The 14,629-nt window shown below is 44.2% G+C and overlaps 1 protein-coding gene across 3 annotated transcripts in view; it reads left to right on the forward strand.

The window, feature by feature from the left end:
- The window catches only part of LOC130294904 (tachylectin-2-like), a 61,551-nt gene extending 50,309 nt beyond the window's left edge, over nucleotides 1–11,242 (forward strand). For 2 of the 3 annotated variants that reach the window (XM_056545243.1, XM_056545164.1), the window contains exons 2-5: nucleotides 2,972–3,112; nucleotides 3,780–4,629; nucleotides 8,916–9,096; nucleotides 10,931–11,242. In XM_056545243.1, the coding sequence (XP_056401218.1) occupies nucleotides 3,088–3,112; nucleotides 3,780–4,629; nucleotides 8,916–9,096; nucleotides 10,931–11,134 (1,260 nt within the window). In that variant the 5' untranslated portion in view covers nucleotides 2,972–3,087 and the 3' untranslated portion in view covers nucleotides 11,135–11,242. Of the gene's footprint in view, nucleotides 1–916; nucleotides 1,073–2,971; nucleotides 3,113–3,779; nucleotides 4,630–8,915; nucleotides 9,097–10,930 lie in introns of those variants that run through there. The other variant, XM_056545092.1, reaches the window with a different exon arrangement.
- The last annotated feature ends 3,387 nt before the right edge of the window (nucleotides 11,243–14,629 follow it).

The raw sequence follows: 14,629 nt of genomic DNA on the forward strand, positions 1-14,629 counted from the left end.
GAACCGCTGCATACATGTGGTCCCCAATTTTCAGCCCTGTGCTTTGTTAATGTACAGATTATAGGCTGTAGGGGTAAATTCAAGAAATGTTTCCCACTGAAAAACACGGACCCATTGTTGTCTATGGGAGGAGGTTATGGCTTGTGCTGAAGCTAAGCATGTGAAAGGAGGGCAGAGAAGTGTATGGGAGACCAATATTACAATGTATGATTTTAAATTTCCCAGGGAATCTGTAGTTTAAAGGGGTTATTCAGGAAAAAACTTTTTTATATATATCAACTGGCTCCAGAAAGTTAAACAGATTTGTAAATTACTTCTATTAAAAAAATCTTAATCCTTTCAGTACTTATGAGCTGCTGAAGTTAAGGTTGTTCTTTTCTGTCTAAGTGCTCTCTGATGACACGTGTCTCGGGAAACGCCCAGTTTAGAATAGGTTTGCTATGGGGATTTGCTTCTAAACTGGGCGTTTCCCGAAACACGTGTCATCAGAGAGCACTTAGACAGAAAAGAACAACCTTAACTTCAGAAGCTCATAAGTACTGAAAGGATTAAGATTTTTTAATAGAAGTATTTTACAAATCTGTTTAACTTTCTGGAGCCAGTTTATATATGTAAAAAAAAAGTTTTTTCCTGGAATACCCCTTTAACTATGTGGTTAGTTCTATAATTGTGACTGAACAGCAAACGGCTGTCTCGGCATGCTGGAAGTTGTAGTTGTGTGCCTCAAGCTGTTGCATAACTACAACTCCCAGCATGCCTTTCAACAATCAGTACATGCTGGGAGTTGTAGTTTTACAACAGCTGGAGGCACACTGGTTGGAAAATACTGAGTTACTAACAGAACCTTACTCAAAGCTTTCCAACCAGTGTGCCTCAGCTGTTGCAAAACTACAACTCCCAGCATCTACGGTCTGTCAGTGCATGATGGGAGTTGCAGTTTTGCAACAGCTGGAGGTTTGATCCCCCCGCGCGCTGCCAGCTCACAAACTGGCAGGTGTCGACCACTGGGCCGGAGTATAGTGACGTCACCTGGCAGTTTGTGAGCTGGCATCACGGCGTGCAGCTCAAAGAGGTGGGTGCCGAATGCAAGATTGCGGGGGTCCCCAGCGGCGGGACCCCCCCCCGGTCAGACATCTTATCCCTTATCCTTTGGATAGGGGATGAGATGTCCTAGGGCTGGAGTACCCCTTTAAACACATCAGTGAAACTGAAATTAAAACGCAATGTGAACGGAGCCTTAATAAGTGGTTCCCCATGCTTGAAAGTCTATTCACTGTGGTCTGTCTGTTTTTTAAGCCAAGTTGGCCATGGTCTACATTTGTGTTTATTTTTTATGTTTGTGCAAAACTTTTGCGCCTTTTTAACAAAGACATAGTTACTAAATACTGTCCACTGAATGGGAAATTGCACAGCCCTGCAACCGACAGCCAGTATTTCCAAAAAACGTCTATTTCAATAAGGCGCAAAATCACAAAATTGCGCAAAATTGCACCTTCTTACAGCCTATAATAAATTGACTGGAACAGCTTGATAAATCTCCCCCAATGTGAACGAAGCCAAACTGGGACAAAACGTCGGTGTGAACGCGGCTGGAAGGCCCTGGCTGCTTGGAGTAGGGATTGCTGGGTCCCCAGGTGTTTGGGATGGTTGTGGCTGATCTCCTGCAGGACTGAGGTGAGGACTATAAGAGGACCTACAGCTCCAGCTCATGTCTCTCTCCTGGAGTGGCCATGCTGTGAGTAGTGTTGGGGGTTTGGACAAGGTGCAGTCGCCTCAGCTCTGCTTAGTCAGCTGTGTAGTCAGTGACCAGATGGCCTGGATGGCTTTTACTGCCTGAGAAGAACATGAAGCTGGTTGTGGTCGGCGGCGCCATACTTGGCTGGTGGAGATTATTGTGCCATCCAACCCCAGAGCCGGTGATCACCTGTGTATTTTCTACATGATGCATAATGTTGTTTATAAGGGGTTTTAAAGGAATTGTGTCAAATCTATACATTTTTATAATAATTTTTTTTCATTGTCAGAAAATACAAATTTGTACACATAATTCCGCCCCCCCCCCCCCCCCTGTAATGGTTTGTATTTTCCCACTGATTGGGGAGATATAGAGAGAGAGATATATATATATATATACACAAAAGAGGGAGAAGCAGCACTCTCAAAACTAAGGATTCAAGTACGTGGGTGCAAGCAGTTTCAGGGACCCCGGTCCTGGGCCCGAAAATGCAGACAAAAGGGAACGGCTGCGGCCCACCAGAGTATCCAAGGTGCATTCCAGCTGGAATAAATCCCTTTTTTGTACCTTGGTTCCTCCGGTGTGCTGCCGCCGTTCCTTTTGTATGTGTATATCTCTACTTTTGTATTACTGGATAACTCCTATAAGGGGCGATGCTGTGCTCCTTGGGGGCCCAGACAGTGAGCAACAATCTATATAGATTACTGTAGAGGAGCAGAACACCTGTCAAAATAAGTGTTCTGCTCCTCTATGTGGGCTTAACCCTTTTTTGTACATATATTTGGTAATCACAAAATTGGCAATTCTTGTGTTGATATATTTGTTTGGGTTCACTTGTGGGATGAAATGACCGACATGTTTGCGATCATTGATGGTGAGTCAGCTGCTGATGGCAGCCATCACTCACCATATCAAGCTCCTGAACTGTCTCTATAGTCAGAATGCAGCTACTGTGGTTTTTATACATTATCATATTTTCCCTCCATATAGTAATTTATGAGGTCATAGGGGGAGATTTATCAAAACCTGAGCAGAGGAAATCTGGCCCAGTTGCCCATAGCAACCAATCAGCTCGCTGCTTTCATTTTTATGAAGGCCTGTGAAAAATGAAAGCGATCTGATTGGTTGCTATGGGCAACTGGGTAAGTTTTCCTCTGCACAGGTTTTGATAAATATCCCCCATAATCCCTGACACAATGAATATAACCCTTCATGCTCTGACACCTTCTCTTACAGATGAGCTTAGGTGCTCCTGATCCAGAATAATCCATTCCTCCGCTTCCTGCAGTGATCCAGAACTCTACTAGACTCCAGAAGACAAAGTGTTCTACACGAAAAACCATAAAGCACCAATGGCGCATAAAGTGGATCAGCCTCGTAAGGACACATTTTCCTTTTCTTACAGCTCTAAAAGATCAGAAAGTTTAATATTTAATAGGGTTTTCTGGACACTATACATTGGCCTAGCCTCAGGACAGGTCATCAATGTCTGATCAGGGTGCTGACACCCGATACTGTGTAGGATGATTTCCATATTACTGTATCTTGTTTTTCCTCAAGATACAACTTTTCTCTTACAATGGTTTTCTAGCATCCAGCCCTCCTGATTCCCCTCTAGAGAGAAACTGGTCGTTTTTTTTTTTTTTTTTTTTTTTTTTTTGGGGGGGGGGGAATTTTCTTCTAAGCGCCAGTTTCCTATGGCAGTGGGTATGATGACACAGCGCACCCCATTGTGACGTTACGCCACAACCTCCTTGTGATCTTATGCCATAGACCTAGATGGAGGGGGCGTGGCTTTAAGGTCATAATCACAGCGTACGGCTCCGAGCGTTCTGAACATAATGTCCAGTGCACCTTTTAAGGGGTCCAAACTCAATAAATCATAAGATACAGCAGGTTAGGATATAGAACCCATACAATCTGTGTAAGGGAGGAGATAGAAGAGGTGGGGAATAAGTAAATATTCTGACCTGAGGAGATTATGATCTATGAGGAATCGGTAGATACAAGAGGTGAAGAGTAAGAACTGTTTGTTTCCTTTCAGGGACGCTCCTTCTGGCAGTGGAGAAGAATTTTACGGTCAAAATTGGCTTACCACCCATGAACCCAAGGGATGACTTTAACGGCAGGGCGGCTGTTCTTGGAAAGGTTAATAATGTCAGCCATATAGCCTGTAGTCCAGATGGTGAACTCTTCTGTATCTGTGGTGGAGACCTGTACAGAGGTCCAATGCCTTCCAATATAGATGTCGATTGGTTTTCGGTGGCTCAAAGAGTTGGAAAAGCTGTATGGAACCGAATTGTCCTTATGTTCTTCCACCCCAAGGGAGATTTCTACGTCACCACAAATGATGGAGAATTTTATAAGGGTCCCCCACCAGACAACGAACATGTACCTTGGATCTATGATCAGGCGAAAAGAATAGGACATGGTGGTTGGAAGCAGTATGAAGCCTTGTTCTTCAGTCCAGAAGGCCTTCTATACGCTGTGGGCAATGATCAACTCTTCAAGGCTCCACCACCTACTGAGGAAAGTGTCCAATGGGATTCTTCATGTACCTGTATTGGAGGCAGTGACTGGAGCAGACTCACTCACTTTATATCCTTTAGTCCTGATGGAAAACTCTGGGCTGTAGATAAATGGAACGGACACATCTTCAGAGGAAACCCACCAACCCAAGAAGACCCAAACTATCAGGCACAGGCTCAGGATCTGGGATCTAACTATAATGTATATAGGTTTCTGGCATTTACAAAAGATGCGACAGTCCAGAAAATCGTGAATTTTCAATTCCTGGTCGACCAGGCACAAATATTGTCTCAAGCCCCCGAGGTGTTACAAGAGAAGATCTACGACAACCGAAAGAGCAGTTCTACCCTGAGACACACCTTCACGTATGTATTCTTCTACAGGCTGTTACTTTTAGAAGCTGATACTTGGGAACTTTTTAGCTACTGGTTAATATTGCTTGATGGACTATAAAACCCAAAAGGGAAACAAGAACCACTTTATACCCAGAGCATAGAGAAAATAACAATGTTATCAGAATAGTTACCCCAGTGCCAGGTTAGGGTTGGGCACTCGGGCATTATCTAACCACCTATCATGACACCATGAGGGCGGTGGCCATGTACTGCACTCTCCATTGGTCTGATGTAAGTAAAGTTCTATACAGTGGTCCCTCAATTACAATATTAATCGGTTCCAGGGGGACTATAGTATGTTGAGACCAGAAGTCTAATGAAACCTGGTAATTGGTTTTGAAGCCCCCAAAATGTAATCCAAAAAATGCGTAAATATGAAGATTTAAGAAAAATAAGTAGATAAATATTGCAGATAAAGCAAGTAATTACATGTATAAGAAAAATCTGCTTCAAGCTGTAAATTACTGTCTATGTAAAGGACAGGAGCTTCTTGTTAGGGTCTTGTACAGGACATACAGGGTCCTAAAAAATAAAGTAACATGGAGCCACCCTTACCTGGTGTCCAAAGGAGCAGCTAACTGGCACAGGTAAAGAGTACAAAACATATAATACCTCCCTGTACTGTAGGGAGCGCTACCAGACACCAGTCAGTGCATGCACTTCAGTAATACAGGGGTTATACCATTGAAATGTCCATTCTGGTTGGTCAGTTCTTCCAACCATTGCCACATTTTGCAGATCTAGACTGTACATTGTATGTTGTCTGGTTTCAAGCTACAATGGTCCAGAAAAGACCATTATAAGTTGAGGGATCACTGTACATGTATAAGAGTTAGAGCCTTGGTGGTATATAGATGACCAGTCACTGCTCACACTTTGTAGCTTCTCATGGATGTGTAGAAATCCTTCCAATGTTGACTTATAATGTAGAGTCTACCTGTTGGCAGAACTTTAATCTTGATCTCCTTCCCCCTCAGCCTGATCTCATGCCATGCCCCTTCTTCCTTATGGGTCCAAATCTATGAAATGGAGGCCTTCTGTAGATGTCCTTACTATGGTCAGGGCATATACATTTTCTTTATAGAGACTGAGGGGGAGATTTATCAATGGTTTTTCCTGTCTAAATTTGTCTCACAGAAAGTCAGTCTAAATATGTGCGACTTTTCTGTGACTTTTGCTCTAGAGGATTTCTAGAACATGATGCATGCAAGTCTATTTTAGACGGAAATGCATTGGAAAATGCATTGGTGCTGAATTTATCAAGTGCGACAAGTCGCATCTGCCCAAAATACGCTGAAATGTCAGACCATGTTGGAGCAGGTCTAAATGCAGTTTAACCCCTTAAGGACCCGGGCTTTTTCCGTTTTTTCATTTTCAATTTTTCCTCCTTAACTTTAAAAAAGCATAACTCTTAAAAATTTTCACCTAAAATTATATATAATGGCTTAATTTTTGCGTCACTAATTCTACTTTGTAATGACATTAGTCATTTTACCCAAAAATCTACGGTGAAATGGGAAAAAAAAAAATCAATGTGCAACAAAATTGATGGAAAAACACTATTTTGTAAGTTTTGGGGGCTTCTGTTTTTACGCAGTACATTTTTTTTTTTGTCAAAAATGACACCTTATATATATTCTGTACGTCCATACGGTTAAAATGATCCCCTACTTGTATAGGTTTGAATTTGTATCACTTCCGAAAAAAATCATGAACACATGCAGGAAAATTTATACGTTTAAAATGGTAATCTTTTGACCCCTATAACTTTTTTTATTTTTCTGTGATCAGGGCGCTTTGAGGACTCATTTTTTTGCGCCGTCATCTGAAGTTTTTAGCGGTATGATTTTTGTTCTGATCAGACTTTTTGATCACTTTTTATTCACTTTTTTGTGGTATAAAAAGTGATCAAAAATGCGCTATTTTGGACTTTTGAATTTTTTTGCGCGTACGCCATTGAACGAGCGGTTTAAAAAGAGGTATATTTTTATAATTCGGACATTTCCGCACGTGGCGATACCACATGTTTGTTTTTATTATTATTTACATAATGTTTTTTTTATTTTTGGAAATGCCGGGTGATTCAAACTTTTATTAGGGGAAGGGATAATTGAAAGGGTTAATGATTTTTTTACACTTTTCTTATGTAATATTATAGCTCCTATAGGGGGCGCTATAACATTGCATTTACTGATCTTTTACACTGATTGATCCATCTCCATAGGAATGGATCAATCAGTGTTTTCGGCGATTGAATGCTCATGCCTGGATCTCATTCGGCGATCGGACTGCACAGGAGAAGGTAAGAGACCTCCTCCTGTGCTACAGCTGTTCGGGATGCCGCGATTATACCGCGGCGATCCCGAACAGCTCCCTGAGCTAACCGGGCACTTTTACTTTTGTTTTTAGCCGTGCGGCTAAAGGGTTAATAGCGCGCGGCACAGCAATCAGTGCCGCACGCTATTAGAGGCGGGTCCCAGCTTCACTATGACGCCGGGCCCGCCGCGATATGATGCGGGGTCACCGTGTGACCCCACGTTATATCGCAGGACCGGGACTCATGACGTATGCATACGTCATGGGTCCTTAAGAGGTTAAAGGAAATCTGTCATCAGAATCACCCGCACTAAACCGGTTACACAGGCTTGTAGCGCGGGTGATCCTGGCTTGGGACTCAGTGGGAGGTGTTATCATCTGGGACTCGGCCACAAGTCATTCTAGCTGGGCGGAGCTGCCGCCCGGTTCATGAATATTCATGAACTTATCCTCCTGGTCTAATTGTTCTTTCTCGGTCTGGTGTGGAGGGCCGCGCATGCGCCGCGTTCCGTACACCCGGAAGCGACGTTCTCCCCCCGGCTTCACTCAAGCTGGTGCCCTATACAAGTAAGAAGACGGGCTGCATAAGTGAAAAGCCGGGGGGTGGGAGGAAGGGAGGGACGGAGGGTGTATTTATTCACAAACAGACCGAGAAAGAAGAATTAGACCAGGAGGATAAGTTCATGAATATTCATGAGCCGGGCGGCAGCTCCGCCCAGCTAGAATGACGTTGGCCGAGTCCCAGATGATAACACCTCCCACTGATTCCCAAGCCAGGGAATAACAGAAAACTAAAAATATAGATATCTTAAGAAGCGCTGAACCATTTTTTACCAGGTAAGGAGCGTTTTAATCAGGATCACCCGCGCTACAAGCCTGTGTAACATGTTTAGTGCGGGTGATTCTGATGACAGATTTCCTTTAAGCTGTAGACTCTGAAGTCTGAGCACAGAATTTAGCAAGGGCTGTGAGACCTTTGATAAATTAGGAGCACAATAGACAGGAGACGACCACATACGCTGGTCTATATACATACCCAGAATAGACTAGATTAGGAAATGTCCCCCTGAGTCTTCAGATAACCTCTTTACTATACATGACGTGTATTTATGTCCTGTGCGCAGTCTGGGATTATGACTTTAGCTCAGGAGTGGAGGTTGGGTCATAGAGGACAAGTTCTCTGGAGAAGGCCTATCTGTCTCTTCACACTGTGCTACATCTCTACATCCAATCACTGCAGGCTGCTCTGTAACCCCCCCCCCCTCCTCTGTTTTCATCCTGCAGTCTGATAGGACAGGAGTGAGCACAGAGGAGTGCAGGATCCTCCCTGATTTCCTGGACTTGGTCCATGCCTGTGGTTCAGCTGAGACCAAGATAATGCTGCAGCCGGACAGGATTATTTTCTGGATGGTATAGGGACCCCTAGTGGACTATTATTATAAATAGGGATGCACCGAAACATCGACTGCCAAAAATTATCGGCCAAAAATGCCCTTTTCAGCTAAGGGAATTTCCTGCCGATTTAATTTCTGGGGTGTGTGGCCTAAAATGAGGGCGTGGCTTTCAACTTCTCTCTCCGGTGTGAGGTGCAGAACTGCACACCGGCTCTACACTACCTCTTCCTCTGCTAGGTCATTGTGCTGTGGGAACATAGGCAGTCTGCAGTACACTCCCGTGCTGCAGAACATAATGGGGGCACCCCCCCCCCCCCCTCGAGGTATCGTGCGGCAGTATTTGACTATTTGAATTAGTCAGGAGGCCGTTTGAGAGTTTGTACAAAATGAATAGAAAAAACAAGATGTGACCCAGTAGTTTACAAGCTTATTTAACCCCTTGAGGATGCAGGGATTGTTCCTTTTTTTTTTTTTTTTTTTATCCTCCCCTTTTAATTGCCATAATTGTTCTATCTGGTGCCATAAATCAGAACATTGTTTTTTCAGGTTCAACAAAACTATAAAGGAGTCCAGCAGTTTTTCCCATGAACACGGATTCACTTTCCAAGCTGGAGTAGAAATGTCTTTTGAGGGAGGAATCCCTGTTATTGCCGAAATATCTGGGAAGGTTACAGTGAACATGAGCACCACCCACAAATGGAACTTCACAAAGACCAATGAGACTCAGGTAGGTCAGAGGTCACTCTCAGTTTACACTGGGGTGCGGGGGGTCTATGAAAGGGTCTTCTGCCATTCAGGCTTTGTTCAGAAGGCAGAAATTCCATAGATACGTGAATTCTGCAGTCACAATAACTTGGAATATCCACATGAATACACATTGCATGTAAAGTGCTTTTTATTCATTACAAAAAAAATGTAAAAAATTTGCATGAATTTCGCACCAAATCTGCATTTAGCAGAGAAAAATAAAACATTCTGCCGTGTGAATGGGACTGCGGAATCCCATTGAAGATAAGGCTATAAACACCTGCGGAAATCAATGCAGAAATTCTGCCCTATGAACATAGCCTTGGGGTCTAGTCACATAGGCGGAATTTACACACCAATTCTGCCTGAATGGTTTTTGGATTGTGTGGATTTGGTGCAAAAATTCTGCATGTGGAAATTCAGAAGTGTGGAATTCCATAGTAGCTTCCATTTCAGGCGGAAATTCTGCCCGTGTGAATACACCCTTAACCTGCCATGAAGGGCTGGACTCTACTAGAGGGTCTTCACACGTCATTGTACCTTGAATAGAAGGTATGAAGTTCGGCTCAGCAGGTCTCACCAGTCTCTTCTTTCATGCAGCTTGGAGGCAGTGACGCCCCCTAACTGCAGGCTGTGGATTTTAGCTTTCCTGACATAAAAACAATGTTACACTAGGCCGAGCCTGAAACCCTGAAGGGTCCTAGAATACTTCTATGGGGCCCTTGTACAAAATATCCCTTTTTTTTCCGGCCCTTTCTTTGGGGGAGATTTATCAAAACTTGTTCAGATGAACAGTGGTTCCCATAGCGACCAATCAGATTATTTTTTTTTAATTAGTGATCTGGTTGCTATGGGTAACTGCCCTGCAGTGCCTCTAAACAAGTATTGATCTTCATCTTTTCAAATTTGAAGGCAAATTCTATAGGGAACAGGATGTGACAAATGTAGAAAAAAGGCAGCACATCCACATCTAGTATGAAGACCCTGCGCTTCTCAGCAGAATTCTTGAACAGATCTTTGGTGTACATTATGATTAGACTGTGCAAGCCCACTCGCCACAGACATCTGGGAAGGGGAGGTCCCTAGTGTCCCTAACGTTAAATGGCGTAGCCCTAAAAGGGACCACTACACTAGTACCCATGCAGCCCCAATACTGCTGAACCTAGTTCCTGGCTCTGGCTCCGCCACACCACAGACTTGGTGCCATGGCAACAATGGCCGCCACACAGCATCATGGGCTGCCAGTTTTATACTGCCAGGAAACTGTTTTGCAGTTTCCTATGGATTAGATTAGGCCTGGGCTGAGTGGGTGTAGAAGGGTGCTGGCTAGGTGAAAAAATTAAGGAGATGTAAACGGTGTTCATATTTCTAATTTTTTGTTTTTTTTCTATCTCCATTTTTTTATATTTTCTGACCAGCACTCTGTCCCAACTATACAGCCTTGGCCTTTTAATCAGCAACAGATGAAGTAGTCTCTCACATTTTAATCAAAACGTAGATTGAAGACTTATTAGATAAGGCAGCAGTGAGCCTGTTCTGACAAACTATGGGGGCAGAGTGTTACTGCTGCCTTATCTGAGTCATTACTGTTCCTTTTTAAGTTATGATGTTTCCCCCATCCACATCACTGGTCTTAACCCAGGGGTAATTGAACCTTCTGTTTACAGGTAGTAAGGCTGGGGAATAGGAATGATCAGAGGGTATGTTCACTGTGAAGAGAGATGCAAAATATATAGGATACTGGACAGTTCTGAATTTGTCCATCCTACTGATATCACACATGGCCACTCATGTTCGTTCTTTGTCTTTTACAGATTTCCTTCTCATCGAGCACAAACATAGTACTGGAGCCCTATAAAGCTATTCGGATGGTGGCCTCAGTGATTAAGGGGGAACTAAATGTCCCGTACAAGGCAAAAGCCCGGACCCTGTTTGGTGCTGAGGTTGAAGTTCAGGGGATGTGGAGAGGGGTCTCACATTACCACCTGATCGTTACCCAAGAGGATTATAATAAGTAGGTCACATGACCCAGGAGGAATCCACGATTTCACTTTCTTAAAGAAAATTAGTTCTGATCAGTTGCTGCTGCTTCACGTGTCTGAAGGATTTCCAATAAACCTTAAAATGAGCAATAAATACTGTCGGGTCTGGTTTTCTTTTTTGCTTGTCAAGTTCTGCCTGTTTACACCCCCCAAACACCTGCTGGTATGGAGAGTCTAAAAAGTCCGGTTAGATGGGGGCGGTCAGTGAAGCCATTTTGAGGTCTCTCCAGAGATGTTCCATTGGGTTTGTCCTTGAGTGGCCACTCAAGGACATTCAGGGTTGTCCCTAAGCCTTGTCTCTGGGGATGGGCATTGCCAGGTTTCCTCCAGATATGGAGGGAGATTTATCAAGGGATTTAAGCAGCTGTTTTTGTCTTACAAAAGTCGCACGTGCGTCAAAGCCATTTTCTGTGCTACTTTTGTGGGTAAGCAAAATACCAATCTGCCCTACGTAAGCAATTTTCAGTTTTTACTTTGCAGTGGACCAGGATTTATCATTGTGAAAGTCGCACGTAAGCAAATAAGTCGCAAAATCCCTTCAAAAAGTCGTAAGTGTAAGCAAGGTCAGACCTGTCTTACAAACTTGACTGACAGCATTTTCAAAAAGTCAAACAAAAGGTCGCACGTGAGACTTTTTGTGTGACTTTTTTTTTTAACTTTCATTTTCACAGGAACGGTGGGATGAACGGGTAGGAGGTGTACAGGAGGGTGACAAACTTGTCTGCCGCCCGCACATCTCCCGCCCATGCAACATTTCTACAACTCCCAGCATGTCATTAAGAAAATGGTCTTCCAAAGTGATTTTAATGGTTTTTGCTTATGTGAGCCAAATTTATCAACCCCCTGTGATAGTATGATAAAGATGACACACATAACCAAAACTAAAGCAAAAAAAAGCCTACAGAACTCTTACCAAAGCAAACGATGATAAATGTTCCCATGATGCTTAGAATGGAGTCCAGAAAACTCAATCTTGGGTTTTATCAGACCACAGAATCTTTCTCAGTCAGTTCTTAAGATGTTCTTTGCAAACCCCAGACATCTCCTATGTGTATTTCATGGAGTTGAGCAGGGGTCTCAGACTCCCAACCCACGGGCCATTTGCGACTCGCGGAATGAAAGTTTGTGGCCCTCACCAGGTATATGTAATTTGTATTGCCTGACACCCGGGACATGTATTACCGGGCAGGTAACTACTTCAGGCATTTAGCCCCAAGTTGGGCAAGCAGCGCTAAATGCCGGAAGGCTTCACTTACCCCGCCCTCCTCCAGTTGGCCAGCCGGCCCGAGCCTGATGGGCGTTGCGCAAGTGACGTCCCTCTGCAGACCTGCACAGGAGGACGTCACTCGTCAGGCTGTCAGAGAGAAGCGCAGGACAGGTAAGTGTGTGTGTGTGTGTCGGTGGGGGGGGGGGAATGACAATCCTACCTAATGTGGGGAACCCCCAGAAGTAGCACCCCCATCATCCGTCAGCTCATACTATTACCACATGAGGTAGGGGGAATGGGGGGGTGCTACTGCTGGTGGGGGGTGTTGCTGGTGGATGATAAGGGGCGCATGCGGCCCAGCCTCACCCAGCTGCTACCTCCAGTGGCCCCCGGATAATTTGAGTTTGAGTAGAGGCTTCTTTCTGGCCACTGACATAAAGCCACGATTGTGGAGACCGCAATGACTGAAAATATGATCATCGCTTACATCTGAAGAGGTTGTCCAGTGTATAACTAAATATGCTCCTCCCACCATCAGTACACCCCTCGCCACTGTCTGCTCATTAAGAGACCTTTCAGGGCCAATGGGTCCCCTCCCTGCTACAGTGACAATGCAACAGGGGATCAGAAGCACTACAACCTCCAGCTGGCCCCAGGGTAACCACAAACACATCACCTAAACCTACCTCCCAACATTCCTTGAACGCAAAGAGGGACATACGAGGCGTCATGACCCCAAGCATGCCCCAGCCACACACTCAGCAGGGTCTCTCCATGAAAAATGAATGCAACACTCTGTATTCTAAGTGATGTCAACATAATAAAAAATAATCAAATTCCCTGCACCCTGATCTTTACCTGGAAAAGTTGGGTGACCACCAATATGGCCCTTGGCAGCTTATAACCTGTTCTTCAGTCCTGGACCACTGCATAAGATGGGTGTGATGTCCCAGAGCAGGATCATCTTGTGCTCTCATGAATACTGTTCGGGTGACTGTTGCATCAAAGGTCTCAGATCTATAGCGAAGATTTATCAAAACCTGTGTAGAGTGGGGCAGTTGACCATAGCGACCAATCAGATTGCTTCTGTCATTTTTCAGAGCCTATTTAAAAAATAAAAGCAATCTGGTTGCTATGGGCAACTGCACTACTCTTATACACAGGTTTTGTCTTTACAAGTCTTGCTCTTGTGATGAAAATGTATTTTGGTGTTTTATTTGTTGCCTACATTGTCCTTAAACGTAGTGTAAGGGGTTAACTGTCTGCACCCACAATCCTGTGTATAGCTGGTAAGATGACACTTGTCACCCTTCAGCCACTCAGGGCTGGAGAATGGAGATTATAAAAAAAAAAATTCTGATAGGCATTTTCTATGTGGAGTCGGGGTGTGAGGTGCAGGGTAGATGTTATGGCCCTAGGGGCTGATGGTATTAACCCCCTACCTGTCGTGACGCCAGGGTGTAGTTTAGCGTTAACCACCCGAAGGTAATACCGCTGATCCTGGGTTAAGCAGGGACAATGAAGACACCAACACCAGATTAAGGTTAACAGCAGCTTTACTGAGGCAAGACAGGTGATATAGTCTTTGCAGTACAGCCAAATATCCCAGGGATGTGACCAGTGACACAGGGACCTCGCAGACTTGCAGTAGTTAGACTGACTTTAGTGCAGGCCACGGTGACTACAGATGGACTTGACATGACAGAGATGGTGACTGACAATAAGATGACTTGACTTACTGATGACCGACTTGTGGCTGCAGGACTTTAGGCTTGAGGCCTCCAATGTTCTGGACCTCAGCAGAAGTAGCAATGAGCTCATAGAGAGATTGCAGCTCTTCCCCTGGTTATATAGGGGGCTGTGTAAGAAGCCCATAGGTCACTAGGGTGGGTCACCTGGTCACTGGAGCCTCCTGGGTAACAATCATGTGATAAACAATTAAAGCAATACTGCACTTATAATGTACAACTTATATAGACAATGGGGTTTTCTGCAGGAGAGCCCTGGGGACATGCAGGGACTCTGCCTGACAGTACGTGGCCACATCCCGTACTGGGACACCACAGCTATAAGCCACCAAACATAATGGAAGAGCCAGAAGATCAATTACTGAGGCAAATAAACAAGGCAGCAAATCAGAATGAGGTGATAATAATGGGAGACTTTATCCTGATATAAACTGGAGACTGAGACCTGTGAATCTCATAAAGGAAACAGGTTTCTGACTATAACTAAAGACAATTATCTGTCCCAAATGGTGCAGG

Source organism: Hyla sarda, chromosome 1, assembly GCF_029499605.1.
Source record: "Hyla sarda isolate aHylSar1 chromosome 1, aHylSar1.hap1, whole genome shotgun sequence".
Classification (NCBI taxonomy): Eukaryota; Metazoa; Chordata; class Amphibia; order Anura; family Hylidae; genus Hyla; species Hyla sarda.